The following is a 19,716-nucleotide window of genomic DNA, read 5'->3' on the forward strand; positions in this document are numbered from 1 at the left end:
GTCCTTGTTACTTCAAAGCTTGGGTTTGAATCCTGACTGTTGCTACTTGCTAATGTATTAATGTGTGCCTTTGAGTAATTTATTCATCTGCAAATGGATTGTTTCTATTTACCTCTTAGGATTATTTTGAAGATTAAGTGAGATAGCATATGTACAAAACTTAATACAAGTTTGACAAAAAATAGATACTTAATAATGTTATAGCATGGTAGGATAACAGCAATAAAGGTATTTCAGAATAAAGGATTTGAAAAATAAATAATTTAATCAATGTATTGATTCTTTTCACTAAGAAGAAAACACTTTATATATATTTAAAAAAATATTAGTTTCCTCCCTCAGTGTTCTGATGTAGTTTGCTCTCTAATGACAGGCTTTTAAGGAGAAAAAAGTTCCTAAAACAGGCTGTTAATATTGGTTGTTATGGAAACCATAGCCTCTAAACTATTCAGCAAATCTAAAATCTGATAATCTTGTTGAAAGAGAGGCTTTCTCCTTTGAAAAGAGAAACTCTACTCTTTCTGGTAGAAGAGGTGGAGATTCATTCTGGCTGATGATATATTATGATGTAATGATACTGATTTTCCTTTCCCTTTTGCCTTGAGGTAAGGAAACATAAGTATCTGACCTTAAAATTCTAAATTCAGAAAAAATTCCAGTTTCAAGATTATTCAAATTTGTTTATAAAATCAGGTATAAATTAAAAAGCAACTGACATAAATTAATCATAAAGACTTAATTGTTCCTAGGCTTTTGTATTTTTTTTCTCTGAATATACTGTAATTCAGCATCAGCTTTTCAAATGGTGACAAACAATACTGGCTGTGTTCGTCATCTAAAAATTACATTAGAAAAATAAATGGGATACCCCTTAGTCAAGCTTTTGCAAAGTCATAAACATTGCCATTTGATCAAGTTTTCCTAAAGAAAATAGGGCAGAAATGTATAAATGAGTGCTAGACTATCAAATTATGCTATTGTGCTAATGTCTTATACTGAAGAGAATAAACAGGACTTTCCAGGTGCATTGAACAGAAGGTTGAATTCTATTTTCCAATGCCATATAAACTCGTATAACTTCTGTACTTTTCCTTCATTTGCAATTACAGTTTGTGATTATATTCTGTGCGCCATTCTAGGGAGCAGAGATACAATAGGAAACAAGACAAAGTCTTTACTCTCATGCAGTTTCCAGTCTGGTGGAGGGATATACTAACAGAAAAAAGATAAATAAGTAAATGAATAATATGATTTCAGATAGTTATTAGCACTTAGAGAAATAGTTACATAGGACAATTATGGAAGGCTTCTTTTAGAAAAGGTGATGAAGGTAGACCTCTCAAAGGGGGTGACATATGAGCTGAGACCTAAACAGTCTGGGTAAGAGCATTCTAGGCAGATAATACGGAGATGGAGATGAGTTTGGAAACAGAAAAGTCAGTGTGGCGAGAATGGCCTGTGGTGTGCGGAGGAGGGTGGAGAGGGAATGATAGCAGGAGCCAATCATGTCCATGGGCCTTTGCATCTCATTTTATTTTGGCAGATTCTAACTGCCAATATTGTCAGGGAAGTAATAGGATCAGATGTACCCCTTGAGAAGAGAATATGGACTTCTCTAGGGGAGCAAGACTGGAAGCTGGGAGACAAGGTAGGAGGCTGTGGCCGTGGTTTGGGCCAGGGATGCTGTTGGTGTGAAGGAAGGTTTGAGCAAGAGAGATAATAGATATGATTTCTTTAGTCTGGAGGTTGCTTCCATAGGACCTCCTGCTGAATTGGCTGTGGGGTGATAGGGAAAGGAAGAAAGTTTTCCAGGATTTCTGTCTGCTATTACTGCACTGGGATAGGGACTGGTTTGGAATGGGAAATTAAGAGATCAGTTTTAGACATGTTAAGAATACAATAGATACTAGAACCCAGGTGGTAGTATCAGTAGGTAATTAGATATTCAATTTTGAATCTCTGGGGAGAGGTCAAGCCTGGAAAATCAGACGACAGTTATCAGGTTATAGGTGATATTTAAATCCATGGATTGAAAGAGTTGGCAACAGAGAATATGTAGATGGAGAAGAAAGGAGGATCAGGGGCTGTGTCCTGGGGCTCTGTACTACTCGGAAGAAAGATACAAGTGGATAAGCCAGCGAAAGAGACTGGGAAGGTAGGACCTGGGAGGCAGGAAAAAACCAGGGTCTAGCTAGTATAATGCATCACTTGGAACACAGTACACATTCCATACAAATCTGCTGAAGAATAGCATGAATGATCGATCTGGCTTCTGTCTCCTCCGCCTGCCTCTTCATGTCATTTCCCATCACTCCTCCATTCCAGCCTACATTCTAAGCAAAGTCGGTGACACCTGCAGGACTTCAGTACACAAGACACTCATCCATGCCTGTGCATTTGCATGTTTTCTTCCCTCTGCTTTGAACACATTCTTCCTTCTGCTCCCACTCCCTATTCCAACTGTGAGTGGTATGCCTGCTCTTGGGAAACCTCTGTCCCTGCCATGCAAGGTAAGTTTCCTTTCCATATGCCCTCAGAGGACCAGGGGCTTATTATAGTACTTAATATGCTATATTAGGATTCTTAGTTATTTATTTTATTATTATTATTTTTTAAAGATTTTATTTATTTATTTATTTGAGAGAGCGAGAGGGAGGGAGAAAGGGAACACAAGCAGGGGGAGGGGCAGAGGGAGAAGCAGACTCCCCGCCGAGCAGGGAGCCCTGGTGCGAGGCTTGATCCCAGGACGCTGGGATCATGACCTGAGCCGAAGGCAGATGCTTAACTGACCGAGCCACCCAGGTGCCCCAGGATTCTTAGTTATTTTTATCTTCCATCAGATATTTGAGCAAGTTGAGGGTGGGGACAGTATCTCCCCTTTCGCTATCTCTATGCCTAACGTAGGGTCTGACAATAATAGTCACTTTTTAAACAAACAAACAAACAAATAAGTCATGTTTTTTAAACAAATAAATGAATGTATGATTCAATTTGTGAGGATCAATTCAACTTCCAACGTGACTTTAAGTTGTCCTCCCTCGCTTGTGTATTCCCCTCAGACTCCGTGGGCAGGTTTATGATTAGCTTATCAAACCCACAGAACAAGGAGGCCCAACATGCTCAGAGCTCTCTACTTGTGCTTGTGTTCCCGAAGCAGAAGATGCTTTCTGTTCCGCACATTTCACATCCACATTTTCTACAAGAGAAACCTCCTTTGACAAAGCTTTAGAAACATCCCCATTTCACCACAGAAACAATTTAGATATCACTGGTGTAGAGGAGATAAAAGGCATATAGCGTGGTTAAAGTCCTATCACAACGGTTCCTTAGCCGTTAAGTGGATTTATGTAAAATGCTCTTGTTCTTCTGAAGATATTTCAAAGATCCTGTAAAAATCATGAAGTCCAACGAACTGGAAAAATTTGACTGGATGGCACCGCTGCTCAATCTCATGTTTAACCATGAGGCGCTATCACACACGCACTGTCAATTTGTATCCTGCTGCTGCTAAGGCTCAGACTCGACACAGCTGTGATGCGCAACCAGGTCCCTCCACACAGTTCCGAGTTCATCAGCACTCTGTAACCAGAGTTCTGGAACCAGGAGAGGGGAACTATGTCTAGTTTCATTTGCAAATGAATGGGCAGAGCAAGACGCAAGAAAAGCTCATATTGAGTGGTCATAAATATATAAAGAACAAAGTTGGCTTTGGAGCTAGTGTGAAGAGCTAAAGCCAGAACCTATTTTTAATTAAAAAGAGGGCTCCTGCTTGTGTCATTCATCCTTCTTGAATCCTGGTACGGCTGTTAAGAGTGTCCAACCATATGTTTTCAGTGTGGGGTAGAATTATTTTGTAAATGGCACAGTATTTTTAGCCATTGTCATTGAACCTTGAGCATTTGCCCAGAATGTGTCTTGTGACATATCTCTTGTAATTCCTTTTGTTGAAATGTGTTAACTTCAATAAGTATACTAATGAGGGGGAGAAAAACACTGAAGAGTGATAGAGAAAATTGGGGAAGAAGGCTCAGGAAAGCAATAAGGAACATTAAAAGAATATGCAACCAATAATAAAATACATTAAAACAAAATGTAAAAATATAATAAAATATATAATTCAGTGGCCAATTAAGATGATAAAGGACAGATAGAGATGAGAAAAAACTGCAAAGACAGATATGGTTATAGTAGGTAAGGAGGAAGATGACTGCCTATCTTTCAAAAAAATGCTTCAATCTTAGTGATATATTCTCTTTGAAATTATTATTCCCAGGTTGAAAAAAAATTAAAAGATTGAAAATATATTATCCCTAAGAACTTCACAGCAAAATGGACCTAGAAATGATTTTGGCAGAAACTGGAAAATATAGTCTGGGAATATAGCAGTAAGTAAACTTGCTTTTCCCTCTCACTATTAGAACCTTGACAAGGAGCTTGTTAGATAAAGATCAGGTAATGAGAGAATTTAGTTAGCAGTGAAAGTGACCAATGCTGGTGATGTAAGTTCATGAGAGTAATTCAACAACAAATCCAGTCATAACTAGATGTTCTCTTTTCCCATCTTGGCTTAAACTGCTGCAGGAGGAATTTAGATAGATACAAGGAAAATATATTCTGATTGACACTATTGCAAGACATCAAAATGGGTCACTTAGGGAAGTTTTGGAATATTCTTTCTTATCAATTGCTAAAAATGGAACCGATATTCAGGGATAGATAGCCCTTGGCAAAAGTGAAGAATCAGAGACTTGAAGACCATCTCAGCAGGTGAAAGCCTTACAAATCTTGGAATCCAGAGATTCCCAAACTTGTCTGCACGGAGTCACCTGGGGATCCTTTCAAAAAGTCCAAGGCCACAGTCAGGGCCAAGGACATCACAGTCTCCGGGGGTGGGACACAGGCATCAGGCTTTCTGGAAGCTTCCCAGGTGGTTCCAATGGGCAGCCAAATTAGGGTACCATGGATATAATGTAATGGTCCATGTTACAAAAGTAGCAATTGAGGCCCAAAGAGGGAAAGGGACATGTCCAAGCCTCCCAGGGCAGACAGTGGCAGAGGAGAATTACAACCCAACTTTCTTGGCTCTGATCTGATACAAAAACAAACAACCTTATTTTATGTTTATGAAATCAATACATTTTCATTATAGATAACCTGAAAAAAATTGAAATTGCCAATGAAAATTAATAATCTCTCAATCTTACCATCCAGAGATACATTATTAATCATTGCTGATACCTTTGCCTTTCCTTCTGCTATTTTCTCAAAGTCCATATGTACTTTTAAATTTTGGTAAAAGTTAGGATTATGTTTAGGAGAATAACAGTAGGCTTTCTGGAAAGCCCAGAACTAGAGGTACAGATTGTGTTTGGGGCTACTGAGCCATATTTCTGCCATTTTTCTTCCCCTCCCTCAGCGAACATACAGCATGAGGCCCCATCTTTCCTGACACTGGCATCTAGTCTGACCACCAAATGGGCTCAGAATAGACCATGTAAGCTCTTCTTGAGTAATGATGCAAAGTCCAAGTATAAGAAGACTGCCTTGTGGAGTTAGTGTCACCTTCAGCTGCACACCCCAGTTAGGGGCTCTGGGGCTAGAGGAAGCTAGACTGAGAGCTGCATCTGTTACTGCTTATGTGGCCACTTCAGTTCCATTATGCTTGCGGGTCCTTTCCCAGAAGAAGTGAGAACCTCTACCTAAATTTATAGTGGTATGTGTGTATTTGTGTGTGTTTGTGTATATGTGTTTGTGTGTGTGTACATAAATGTACCTGTGTGTGTTCTCAACCATCCCAGGCAAACTGAAGGATGCAAAAACATTATATTGAATGGGGTATATTGTTGTTATTGATCAAAATAATCACTGTGATTGGTGGGTCCACAAAATCAAACTTCTTTTTTTTTAAGATTTTATTTATTCGACAGAGAGACACAGCAAGAGAGGGAACACAAGCAGCGGGGAGCGGGAAAGGGAGAGGCAGGCTCCCCGTAGAGCAGAGAGCCCGATGCGGGGCTCGGTCCCAGGACCCCAGGATCATGACCTGAGCTGAAGGCAGAAGCTTAACTACTGAGCCACCCAGGAGTCCCCATAAAATCAAAACTTCTCTAATAAAAAATTAATTCCAGTTTTGAAGACCATACTGTATTATTGCCACCTGGCCAGTTAAAGCTAAAACCAAATTTATGAGGTGATTTTTAAATCTGATGCTCACAATCCAGTGTCTGTTTACTATAGGAAGAAACTAAATGCTTTAGTATTGGGTGCCTGAGTGGCTCAGTCGTTAAGCAGCTGCCTTCGGCTCAGGTCATAGTCCTGGGGTCTTGGGATCGAGTCCCACATCGGGGAGCCTGCCAGGAAGCCTGCTTCTCCCTCCCCACTCCCCCCTGCTTGTGTTCCCTCTCTCACTGTGTCTCTCTCTGTCAAATAAATAAAATCTTTAAAAAAAATGCTTTAGTATTAAAAAGCGGCTGATTTTGAAAAGGAAGACTATCCTCTGAAGACCAAATGAATCTTAAGAAATGATTTAGAAAAGGAAGTGGTTAACTTCAAATGTAGTTTTCTCAAGTGTGTTCTCTACTTTGGGGGTTGCATAAATGGCTTCAATAAACAACCTGTTCCTATCACAGAAACACACCTGAGTTTAACTGGGGCAAACACATTCGGATTGGTTTCACTTACTCGATGAAAATAAAATCTTTTTTCACATTTAGTGTTAAGGATCGAATGATCTGTCTACTTCCCTTCGGCCATCAGCTCCAGTATTCAGTCTATATTGCATATGTCTGCATCTGCACTCCAGAACCGTGGAGGACACAGGAGCCAAATATTTGACCACTCATCCCTTTTCTGTGACTATCCAATCTTTTTGATATAGGAAGCAACTAGTGTTTAAGAGCCATAAAGTTCTGATTTGGGGGCTTGACTTCAGGTTATTTATTTATCCATTTATTCTCAGATTTCATCATGCAATTCAGCATTTCACAGGAAATCAAATTAATCTCTAATTATTTGGGTGTGGTTCATGTATGTTAACACCTCCAACAGGAGCTATGTTTTAACACGTCTCAGCCTTTAACTTACTCTCTGTCCATGCCTCCAGCCCTCTTGGTCTATTAAAGGTGGCTACCCTTGGTCAGGGGCTGGTGTGTATTTCAAAGAACAAGTAGGTTTTTTTTTTTAAGATTTTATTTTATTTATTTGACAGAGAGAGAGAGAGAGAGAGAGACAGCGAGAGAGGGAACACAAGCAAGGGGAGTGGGAGAGGGAGAAGCAGGCTTCCCGCCGAGCAGGGAGCCCGATACCGGGCTCGATCCCAGGACCTTGGGATCATGACCTGAGCCTAAGGCAGAAGCTGAACCACTAAGCCACCCAGGCACCCAACAAGTAGTTTGAATATAAATTAAAATCAGCATATTAATAAAAGAAATCTGATGTAAGGAAAAAATACATCTCCAAACCAAATTTCAAGTTCAATTAATTTTTAATATGGTTTATGATCTGAATTAAGAATTTCCTCCTTCTATCCATAGCTAATCCAACAGCAGGAAAAAAAAATAGATCTAAGGGAATATGTAAATGTGGGTTCTAGTTCTGCCTGCCAGTCATCAGCAGTGTATGCTTGGGCAAGTTCCTTAGCATCCCTGAATTTCACCTCCTCTATAGCAATGGGGTAGGCCCTATGAATCCGTGGTACAGGTACAAACTCTAACATGGCCTGCGACATCTCTCATAGGACAGTAACAGAAGTTCCAGAGAAGACTGGGGAACTCTGGGACCATCATTAGGATCTGTGATGCCTAATTTTATGTATCAAATTGACTTGGTCATGGGGTGCCCAAATTCTTGGTTAAACATTATTTCTGAGTGTGTCTGTGAGGGTGTTTTTAGATGAGATTAACATTTGAATCGGAATACTAAGTAAGACAGAGGGCTGTCTTTTCCACGTGTGGGCATCATTTATTAATCTGTTGAGGGTCTGAATAGAACAAAAAGGCCAAGGAAGGGAGAATTCTTCCCTCTGCTTGTCTGAATGAGACCGAAAGACATTGGTCTTTTCCTGTCCTTAGACAGGACTTACACCATCACCTCTTCTGGTCCCTAGGTCTTTGGATTTGGACTGGAGCTCCACCACCAGGGTTCCTGGGTCTCCAGCTTATAGACAGCAGATTGTGGGACTTCTAGCCTCCATACACGTGTGAGCCAATTCTTTATAATAAATCATTCTCTCTCTTCCTTTATCTTTATATATCCTACTGATTCTGTTTCTTTGGAGAACCATGACTAATGCAAGATCTAAGAGACTGATGATTGGTCATTTGGATAGAAGACATAGAACTGGCTACCTTCATGAAAAAAGACTTCTTTCTTAATCAGTAGGAGGTACGTATGTATGTATGTATTTATAAAGATTTTATTTATTTATTTGAGACAGAGTGAGAGAGAGAGCACGAGTGGGGTGGGGGGAGGGGCAGAGGGAAAGGGAGAAGCAGGCGCTCCACTGAGCAGACAGCCTGAAGTGGGGCTTGATCCCAGGACTTTGGGATCATGACCTGAGCCAAAGGCAGACGCCTAACCAACTGAGCCACTGAACATCAACTATGTATCCAGCATTATAAGATATATTATATACTTTAATCAAATGAATAAAAGAAATTCAAGATGTCACTTTGCTCACAGCAAGTTTACTGATTCTCCCCTGAACTCTGTATGGTTGTGTGCTTGATGTTCTACTTATTAAACCAATGCACAGCTTAAGTGTCATCAGAGAAGAGATGTCTTTCATCATTCAGGATTTAGATTTTATTTTATAAAAAGTCTTTCAAAACCAAAATGGGCAGATAACTCTCCTGACTTAAATATAGAACTAAAGACAGACCTATTTTAATCCCTGACTTCCATTATTTGACAAAAATAAGATTTTAACCTACAGATCTTATTTTTATTCCTTTTCAATCAACTGGGAATAATAATATTCAACATTACAGGATTTTTTTTAAAGATTTTATTTATTTGACACAGAGAGAAACACGGCGAGAGAGGGAACACAAGCAGGGGGAGTGGGAGAGGGAGAAGCAGGCTACCCGTCAAGCAAGGAGCCCGATGTGGGGCTTGATCCCAGGACCCTGGGACCATGACCTGAGCCAAAGGCAGAAGCTTAACGACTGAGTCACCTAGGTGCCCCAACATTATAGGATGTTTTATAGAATACTGATGATTGGTTTATATGGGGCAGCATTGTTATTCAAGAAATGGGGTTTTGAATATTCCAGAGAAATAGAATTACATTATTCTTCTTAGGGAAAAAAAGTTCTTAGAAAGTTATTTAATGACTGCCCCTAAAAGTAAAAGAAATCCAGAAGACAGAGAGAAAGAGAGGGAGGGGGAGGGAGGAAAGGAGGGAGAGAAACAGACAGACAAAGGCAGAGAGATAGAGAGAGAGAAGAGGGAGAGGTGTTCTAATTTTCCTACAAATATCAGACCTGGAAGGTTCCTGTGGCAGAGACTGCTAGCTGTCAGTCAAAACACCCTCTCCTTTCTTCTGTGGTGATAGAACTGTGGGCACTTCCTGGCCTCCCTTGCAGTTCGGGGAATGAGAGGTGGTGATGATGTAATGTGTCTGACTCAGCTCCAGCTAATGGAATGTGAGCAGATGAGATCTGGGCTGGAGCTTTTAGGAAGGTGGGCCTGCCTCCTCCAAAGTCTCTTTGGGGTGGAGCAAGAAGACACTTGCAACTTGGCTTTGACCATGCAGGTGAGGATAACACCCTAAGGAACTGGGGAGAAACAAGCTGCAAGGAACCTGGGTCTCTGAATGATGGCATGGAGCAGAGTTGCCTGCTAGTTTGGTACTTTAATTTTTAACTGAAGAAATAAGCTATTTTGTTTGTGCAATTGCATTTTGGGGAATATTTTACAGCTATTAGTATTACCCTAACTAATACTGGACCTCACAATCATCAATCCCAGTATTTCTTAAATTTAAGTCATTTGATTGTAGTAACTACAGTCATTTCCATATTCTATCATTACTTACTTAATATATCTTGTAATTGATACAGCTCTTTTACTTAAATAGGCCAAGTCTACTCTAGCCTTGCCTAAATTATATCCATGAAATCATCACTTTGAAGTTCTAGTTATATTTTTCTAATGTATATTAAAATAAATGCACAATTATTAAAATGCTCATCCATTTTCCACCTAATCTTAGAGACCAAGTACATAAAACCGCAATAAAATTCAAACCTCTCATTTTACTGATGAGAAAGCTGGGGCCCAAATGGTAAGATGTTGGCAGAATTAGAACCAAGACCCATGTCCAGTTTGAGACTTTTCACACATACATTATTATGCTTCCTCAGCTTTTTCATGTAAGTTTAACATGTGATTCCTGGGTACAGAGCCTTCCAACAAATTGTTTAAATTACTTTCAACTATAGTCTCACTGATCTTTAGAGAATCTCTTTGAAGAGGAAGGGATAAAATTATTGTCCATGTCTTGTCAATGTTCAGAGTACAGAGCAGTCTGTAACCGCTCAGGCTGGCTCAGATGGAGTTTCTATCTTTTCATGTTCACTTTCTTATGCACTAATTTGCTCAGTAATGTTGATGAGATCATGTCCAGAATGCAGATCCTGTATTTCTCTGATTTGAAGTTAGGAGAATTTATCCAAGCTCCTTTTTTGGTCTGGAGCTTGTCTACAAATATAATGGTCTAGAAGACCAATCTGGGGATAACCAAAGTTTTGTTAGAATGTGTCAAGTCAAAGATTTTATTAGTTTAGTATTTACACAGTGGATATCAAGGAACAGTGAAAGAATATGGTAACTATTCATAGCACTAACTTTAAAAAATTAGAGCCAGACTCTAAATAACTCTCTTCCTTTAAATAGATCATTTACCCATAAATTTATTTAAGACCATCTTACACCTCTTTATATTTTCATCCATATCACTTATGAGGGTTTATCACAAGTCACTCTGCAATAATTCTTATCTATGCTTTATATTGTTTTGGAATCAACTTTTGTTTGTTTAAAATGAAAGGAAATTGAATCAGTATGAGAAAACAGGAACTTTGGCCAGTTTCCCAATGCACAGTATACTAAGTTTGCAGAATACATCTAATCTCTATGTAATCTATCTACAGTTTGACATGGGAAGCCTGTTAGCTAACATGACATTGTAAGCATTGGGAAATCTGTATCCTGGCAGTTAATCTCAAGATTCCTTCAATGTTGTCCAAACAATGCTTTCAGATATTTTCAAAAGAGTATCTCTTTTCTGGATACCAAATCTAAGTCAGAATGATTTAAGTAGTGTTTGATCCATTAATCTCCTCTACAGACTTCAAAGAGCTGACACTGTCATACAAAGCAAAAGGAAGTACGAGGGTGTGGTAGAGGCGGATCATCTTCATGGTGGAACAGCCCCCAAGTCAGCAATGTCTTACATAATTTTATGTTATTAAAAACAGTTTGAGAATGGTCTCCAATTTCCTTCAATCATTTACTGTTTCGGAGGTGCCTATCAGATCTATGGTACATACACACAGAATAACTTCAGGTGAAAACAAAACTATACGGAAAGACCTTTTTAGCTTACATCACTAGAACTGGATTTAGCTGTTGAGTTGTTTTGAATATGGCATCTCCTAGTTAAACTTAGCAGAGAGATAAAGAAGGTCACCCATGTTTCTAGAACAAGGAATACAAGTTAGCATTAAAGTCTTTAACTATTTATGTTCTTAAACAGTAATTACCAATTTGCCTGTAATTTATCATAAAGCACTGCTGGAAGAAAGGTAGCCCAAAGTCTGAAGAGAAGTTACCTTGAGGGCTGTGTCCTTTGTGTTAGGATATAGAAATGGAAAAATGCGGCTTGTCATAAAGGGAGGTCTCTGCACTGTGAAGAAGAAAAGGCAAGATGCTGACCAGGACCTCGGTGAAGGGATGAATATATCCCTAAGGAATGTGGACTGTCACAAAAAGGTCTTTGTTCATACTCCTTTGGTGACTGGGGAAGATAAGTTGAGGACTGGTAAAAAATGGGAGGGTTGTGGTCTGCACCAGACTCTGAAAAACTACATTCTAGGGTGAATGAATACCTTCTTTCTATGCTACAAGGGTAATCCTTCCATTTTTGAAGAACCAAGATGCATTGGGGATGGAGATGAGGCAAAGAGTATGGACTAGAACGAGGCTTGGAGGAGTAGGGCAATGCAATAATTATCTATCCCCTTAGCAAACTACCCCAACACACAGCAACTTTAAAACAACCAGACATTTGGTTGAGTCAGGCAGTCAGTGGAGGAAACTGTGGCAGCGACACTCAGACCTCGCCATGAAGACTCGCTTTAGCACCATTGACCTCCGCGCGGTACTCGTGGAGCTGAATGCCAGCTTAACAGGAATGAGAGTAAACAATGTTTATGATGTGGATAATAAGACCTATCTTATTCGTCTTCAAAAACCAGACTTTAAAGCTACACTTTTACTTGAATCTGGCATACGAATTCACACAACAGAATGTGAGTGGCCTAAGAATATGATGCCATCTAGTTTTGCCATGAAGTGCCGAAAACATTTGAAGAGTCGGCGATTGGTCAGTGCAAAACAGCTTGGTGTGGATAGAATTGTAGATTTTCAATTTGGAACTGATGAAGCTGCTTATCACCTAATCATTGAGCTCTATGACAGGGGGAACATTGTTCTTACAGATTATGAGTACCTAATTTTGAATATCCTGATATTTCGAACTGATGAGTCAGATGATGTTAAATTCGCTGTTCGTGAACACTATCCAGTCGATCATGTTAGAGCTGCTGAGCCTTTGGTTACCTTGGAAAGATTGACTGAAATAATAGCCAGTGCACCTAAGGGTGAATTATTGAAGAGAGTTCTTAACCCATTACTTCCCTATGGACCAGCTCTCACTGAACACTGTCTTATAGAAAATGGATTCTCTGGAAATGTCAAAGTGGATGAAAAATTTGAAAGCAAAGATATTGAAAAAGTACTTGTTTGTCTGCAGCAAGCAGAAGACTATATGAAAACAACATCCAACTTCAGTGGAAAGGGGTACATCATTCAGAAAAGAGAAATAAAACCAAGTTTGGAAGTCGATAAACCAACTGAAGACATATTCACGTATGAGGAATTTCATCCTTTCTTGTTTTCTCAACATTTACAATGTCCATATATAGAATTTGAATCATTTGACAAGGTGGGTTTTCCAATTCTGTTTTTTTGACCAGTTAGCACGATATGAGTTATTAAATTAATACCAACTTGAAAAAAAAAACAACAACCAGACATTTACTATGCCATACAGTTTCTGAGGGTCAGGCATTTGGGAATAGCTTAGCTGGGTGATTCTTACTTGGGGTCTCCTGAAGTTGGAATTAAGCTGCAGGCCCAGCCTGCAGTCATCCCAAGGCTTAATGGGGTTTGCAGGGGATCCGCTTACAAGATGGCTCACACACGTGGCTGTTGACAGGAGGCCTCAGGTTCTCCCTGGCTGTTGGTAGAATGCGTGGTTCCTCACCTGCTAAGGGCTCTCATGACATGGCAGCTGGATTTCCTCCAGGACAAGTGAGCCACGAGAGAGAACAAGGAAGGGGCCACTGTTCTTTTTATGACCTAATCTTTAAAGTTACACACCATGACTTCCACTTATTCTGTTTATTTTATTTTTTTAAAGATTTATTTATTAGAGAGAGAGAGGGAGAGAGATGGAGAATGCATGAGTGCACAGGGGGAAGGGGCAGAGGGAGAGGGAAGGAGAAACGTAAGCAGACTCCGTGCTGAGTGCAGAGCCGGAGTGGGGCTCTATCTCACACGCCTGAGATCATGACCAAGAGTAGGACGCTCAACTGACTGCACCACCCAGGCGCCCCCACTTTATTCTACTTATTAAAAGTGAATCACTAAGCCTAGCCCACACTCAAGGGGAGGAGAACTAAGCTCCACATTTCGAAGGGAATATCAAAGAATTTGTGGACGTTTTAAACTACCACAAGCAATATCACAAGTGAGGCTCAACGGGAAGAGAATCGGGGTCTGGGGATAAACCAGAGCTCTAGAATTTAGAGGTTTTAGTAGAATTTAATAGACTCAATTAGCCAAAAGGATTTAAAATTATACTTCCTGCTCTTTTTCTTGCTTCTGACCACTGTACTTCCCTTTGTCTATGCATCTTCATTTTTCTTCATTCAAAATTTGCTCACAAGAAGATCTCCCTTTGGGTATAAGTAGAGCTGTGAAAACGTTGATTAAAATGCACACCACAAGCATTATAATAGCATTGGAGCCAAGTGAAACGTGACTTTGGTTTCAGGGACACAAGTTCATCTTCTTTCTGTTAGGAAGGTTGTGATATTTCTTAAGCACCATTAAAGAAGAGACGTTTGTGGAATAGATGCATTGGAGGAATCAGTTCCTACTTTGTCCCTTTATTTATCCAGCAAACATTTGTGGGGCTTGCTCTGCACCAGACTCTGAAAAGTGCTGAGAGCACAAAGAAGGATGCGACACGGTCCTGCTTGTGAAGAGGTCAAAGTCTAGTGTGGAGATGGCATGTAAACCCACAGTAACTGTGACACGTGATAAGCTCTACTTGCATGATCCCCGGAGCTGTGTGCATATACTTGTGATTCTTCTAGCTCTTTAAGGGCAGAGGCTGTCTTATTCAATTTTCTATTCCTAGCATCCAGCCCATAGAAGGAGCTTAATAAACATGTCTGATAAATTTGTTGTTAAATCCAGTTAACCTGAAGGCTGAGGCACCTAGAGAGACTAACTAGCTAAATACAATACTACCAGATGCTGGCTCTTTCCTGCCTTGCTAACAGTGATAAAGGATGTATTTTTCGAATGTGGTAGCAGGTGTGCTGACTGCCCACGTGACCTTCTCTCTCCTCCGCAGATGCAACACAGTTCTCTCTAGGGACCTCCATTCCTGGGAGGCAGCTTCAGGCCTCACTGAGCTCCCAGGGCTCCTTCCCTGCTTCCCACTTCTGAGACTCCTTGTGCATCCTTCCTAGGGAACTGCTGTAGCTGACAGAGCGTTTAGGATGCTGACTAGAAAGAAAATCCAAGAGGAAGCACAGAGTAAGCTCCTTTCCCTTTTTGTTCAGGGGGGATTTTTTTTTTTAAAGCCTAGAATGGGAATATTTGGTTATTTGTCCTAAAATTACAATATTTTGAGCAGAGGTGAATTTTCAGTGATTTTTCAATAAAATGTAAGATATAGAGGCAAAAGCTACCCCCTACAAATCCTCACTAGATCTAACAGTTCCACTTGAGCCTGAGCAATGTCAGCCTTTGTACGTTAACAGGTTCCCAGCTCAGTGAAGCTATGCAATAAACGTGCGTGTGGCATTAGTTGTCTTTTCTCTCGTAGAAGAGACTGTATTTTAGGGCATTTTAGCACAAACATTAGTTGAATTGTGTATTGTCAGGGATTATGTAGTATATGTAAAAACTAGTTCATGCCATGTAAAATATAAAACATGTTGTAGTATTACTCGGTGGCAAGGACTGGTGGGTGCTACCTGCATTGTTCTAATTATGTCCCACTGACTGATGTTGAGACCAAGACAAACACAGAGGACATCTCTGCATAGCCCCTGGCAGAAATCTGTATGCCACAGACAGAACTGTTTCCATCAACCAGGAACATGTAAATACTAAATATTAGGAGGTGATATCGCACTTTATATGCAACAACAGAGAGAAAGAAGTGCTGCCCACATTAGGTGATTAACAATCAGCCAGCTAGCCATTAATTCCACAAATATTTACTGAATACTCAAAGGTACCAGATATTGTTCTAGATATTGGGGTACAGTGGTGAATAAGAGACAAGGCCCCCTTTCTTAGGGAAATTACCTTTTAAAGTAAAAAGACAGACAACAAACAGACAAATAAAAACAAACAGGAAAAGACCCAGCGATAAATATAAGGATGAAAGAACTCTAGGTGCTCTGACGGCAACCGGGTGGCCAGGTTCGGCTTTTCCGGAGCAGTGGCACTCAAGCTAAAATTTGGATGACAAGAAGGAACCTGCCATGTGAAGATCTGGGGGAAGCATGTCCCTGCAGAAGACAGAGCAGGGACAGTGGGCAAGGAGGTCGTCCTGGGAGAGGACGAGAGAGAATCGCAATGCCGCTGGGGCTCATGAGGGGGCTGAGGAGCAGAAGGAGTTGGAAACGGGACCAGGCGTCAGGTCAAGAGGCAGGATGGTGACCAAAAAATAAAATAGGACTTAAAAATGGAATAAAATGTGAGATAGAAGGAATACCGGAATCAGATGATATAAAAATATAAGCAAGAGGCTTTGGGAAAAACTCTCCATGCTCCAGGCATGATTTTCATCTGAGTCTCACTAGTGTTTAGAACCATCTCTAATGAGGCCAATCTGCAGCACCATTCTTTACTTGTTTTGAAGTGAAGAATGAGGCACTTTGAGTTCTTTTAAGAATTTTATATCCCACTACAGCGTCTATAACTTACCACTTTCTCCTTGATTACCAACATAACACATGTTTATGATGGAACATTTGGAAAATACAGATAAGCTAATGGAAGAAATAAGACCACTCCAAAGCCAGCCAGCTGATATAAGTACTGTCAACATTTGGGCATAGATTTTCTTTATGTTTAATGTAGTGCAGTGATTCAGAAGTAAATGGGCTCTGGAGTCTGGCTGAATATCATGGCTTTGAAACTTGCTAAATGAGTGCTACTCATTTTTCAATCAATCTTAATTGCTTATAAAAGGCCACATAACTGAAATCTCTTTAAGCCTCAGTCTTCTTATCTGCAAAATGGGAATAGTAATGTTACCTTCTTCATAGGACTACTATGAAGATTAAATAAGTTCATCCATATAATGCTCCTGATTGGTACGCTGTATGTATTTTTAACATGTTAGGTACTATGCCATTATCATTTTACAAAGTTGGGACCATACTGTGAGACTGTCAGTAAATATATTCTTATTCCAATCATCCCTAGACATTTTTACATGATCTTAAATATTTTTCTATAATGTAGTTTTTAATGGTTATACAGCATTTTCTTAGATATAATTCAGCTAATTCTCTGTTATGGGACAGTGGGGCTGTTTCCAAATTTTCACTATTTAAAAAAATACTATAAACTTTCCTGATTATTTCTCTAGGATAAATTGTAAGGAGTGGCTTATAAAGGTGTACTTGGGTGCATTTCATCCTATCTTCCACTGGGAATTAGATTATACCTTTGGATAAGAATAATGTTGGGAAGTAAATAGTCCACAAACATGTGCAGTTTTGTAGGTCTGATTTCCCATCAGCTTAGAAATACTCGCCTTTACCCCCTGCCTTTTTTCTCCGCATCTGTTCCTACCTTCTGGTCAGGAACATCCTCCCTCATTCCCTAAGGAAGCTTCTCAGTTCTAGGCTTGCCGATGAGCCGTTTTGCTTACAATTTTCTGATCTGTTGAGAATTCTGTACTTCCTATTCATTTCACTTGAAGCCATAAACTCAAAGGGTTTTAGTATATTAGAAATGCAAGCCCCTCATCTTACAGATGAGGAAACTAAAGTAGACGGAGCAAGTGATTTGTCCAAGCTGGTCCTCGGGTCCATGCTATTAGACAGCTAGGCAGGGTTGGCTCATTTCGTTGTCTCTGGTACCTGGTGCGGCAGTCAGCATGTGCAGACGGCCAGTATTGTTTGTTGAATGAATGACTACTTGAAGTAACTTATAGCCTCCAAGGATTCTAATTCTGCCTTGTTCCAGAGGGAGCAAAGCCAAGACTAAGGAAAACTGGAAGTTGCTGGTAGGCCAATGTTAGCATAATATAGGGAAGAGCTTTTTAATAGTTAGGACTGTCCAAAACAGAAGCAGGTTTTTCTTGAAAAGAAGTTGCCACTAATTTGAGGTATTCAAGTAGAAACAGGGTATGTTTGAATAAATAATTTATCAAGTACGTTTGAAAAGAAAACACATTTTATTTTATATGCCTGGTTGGGATAGATGACTTCTAAGGCCTCCACCAAAACTAAGATTAAATGATTTTATGAATATATGTATACACACACACAGATAAATGAATAATTTTTTTCCTTGTTGATACGTTACTTTGTAATTAAGTCTTCTGAGACTGAACCCATTGTGTTTCTGGGACCAGATAAATTCTAATGTCTTTACTGATTCAAGATTCTAGGATTCTAAATCATCTTCTATTTAGTGATAATTCAGTGTGCCACACATAGTAGGAGTTCAAAAGATGAATTTAAGTTAGCTCTGAAGTCTGGAAAAATCTACATTTAAGATAAATTCGGTTACAGGTTCCGTGTTGTTGAACAAGTTGATTGAACTCAGCTGGTCTCAATCAAATATATCAGTTGATTACATTCAAGAACACTAATGCATTAATTTTTTTTAAACTAAAAAAGGATAAAATTAAAAGAAGAAATTTGGATGGATTGTATTGTGATGAGATAAAGCTGTTTTCTTACTGGATTGCTGAATGATCATATGAAATTATGGCTAGAATAATTTCTAGACTATAAAGAACCCTTTTAATATGAAACTGCAAATGTGACTTAATTGCACTTCAAGTAGGGAGCTACTGAAAGACTGCTCACAGTATAATAATTTTATCCAAATCCTAGTGGCAAGACAGCCACATAAATGAACCGTATCACAGGAATATTTTCAATCTTCGAGATTTCATATCAGTGATAGAACTGGAGGTCCTAACAAGCTCATACTTGGGTTTGGTGAAAAGTAGCAATCTAGCAAAGCTTTGAGGAGTACGATAGATGGCATCTGTGATGTACTCTTTGTGATTCCAACCACGAATGGATCTTTTTAGAAGGCTAAATAAGGAAATTAATGTTCAGATTAAGTATTTAATTTGATTTATCAACATCGTCATTGTTTTGGACACTGTTAACAGTAAAAAAATTATGGCTCAAGTTAGGATGGGCTAGAATATATCAGCCATGCTTTTTATCCCACTCAGGAAAATGCGTATTTCAGGAGCAGCATGACCTTCTGTGTTTCAGGCATTATGCTGGATGCTAGAGAGAGAAAAATGTCAGGCATGAACGTTGGCCTCACAGAGGCATAGCAAATGCATAGCATGGGTTCATCATGGAACCCGGATGAGGCTCAGATCTTTCTGAGCCAGGATTCCAGACAAATTGCAAATCCATCACAGAACTGTCAGAGGATTTAACATCTATTAATCACCCCTGGCAGCAAGTCAAAAATTCTCTGGTAACAAATCTCATTCTAACAATCATTATCATGGTTATTTCATATCTATAAATTAAGACTCATTTCATATGTTATCCTGTGGAAGTTTCTGTTTTTGAATTCCACTTCCAGAAACATGAAACAGGAAAATAATTTAAAAAGAAAAGTTACCTCCACTGCTGCTTTTGCCCTTTCAAATTCTTCTTCTAAGGAGTGGTTTCTGGAAAGTAATGCACTTCCCCAGCGCTGTTCTTTGGTCAGTCGAGCCTGAAATAAACCAAACACATGCTCTTACACTACCAGAATCACAGAACACAAAAATCCAAATATTTTTCCCTTTCTCATATTTCCCTAGAGTTCAAGAAGCATCTGCAAAGGATGTTATTTTTGGAGTACTTTGCAAACATGATGTTGTCCAAACTGGGATGGTGCCAAAATGTGTGTGAGCATGCATGCATG

The 19,716-nt window shown here is 39.6% G+C and overlaps 1 protein-coding gene across 11 annotated transcripts in view; it reads right to left on the bottom strand.

Moving 5' to 3' along the window:
* The window catches only part of PEX5L (peroxisomal biogenesis factor 5 like), a 225,244-nt gene that overhangs the window by 49,232 nt on the left and 156,296 nt on the right, over positions 1-19,716 (bottom strand). For all 11 annotated transcript variants that reach the window (XM_027585129.2, XM_027585126.2, XM_027585127.2 and 8 more), the window contains one exon: positions 19,429-19,524. In XM_027585129.2, the coding sequence (XP_027440930.2) occupies positions 19,429-19,524 (96 nt within the window). The remainder of the gene's footprint in view (positions 1-19,428; positions 19,525-19,716) is intronic.

This window comes from Zalophus californianus, chromosome 1 (assembly GCF_009762305.2).
Source record: "Zalophus californianus isolate mZalCal1 chromosome 1, mZalCal1.pri.v2, whole genome shotgun sequence".
Taxonomy (NCBI): domain Eukaryota; kingdom Metazoa; phylum Chordata; class Mammalia; order Carnivora; family Otariidae; genus Zalophus; species Zalophus californianus.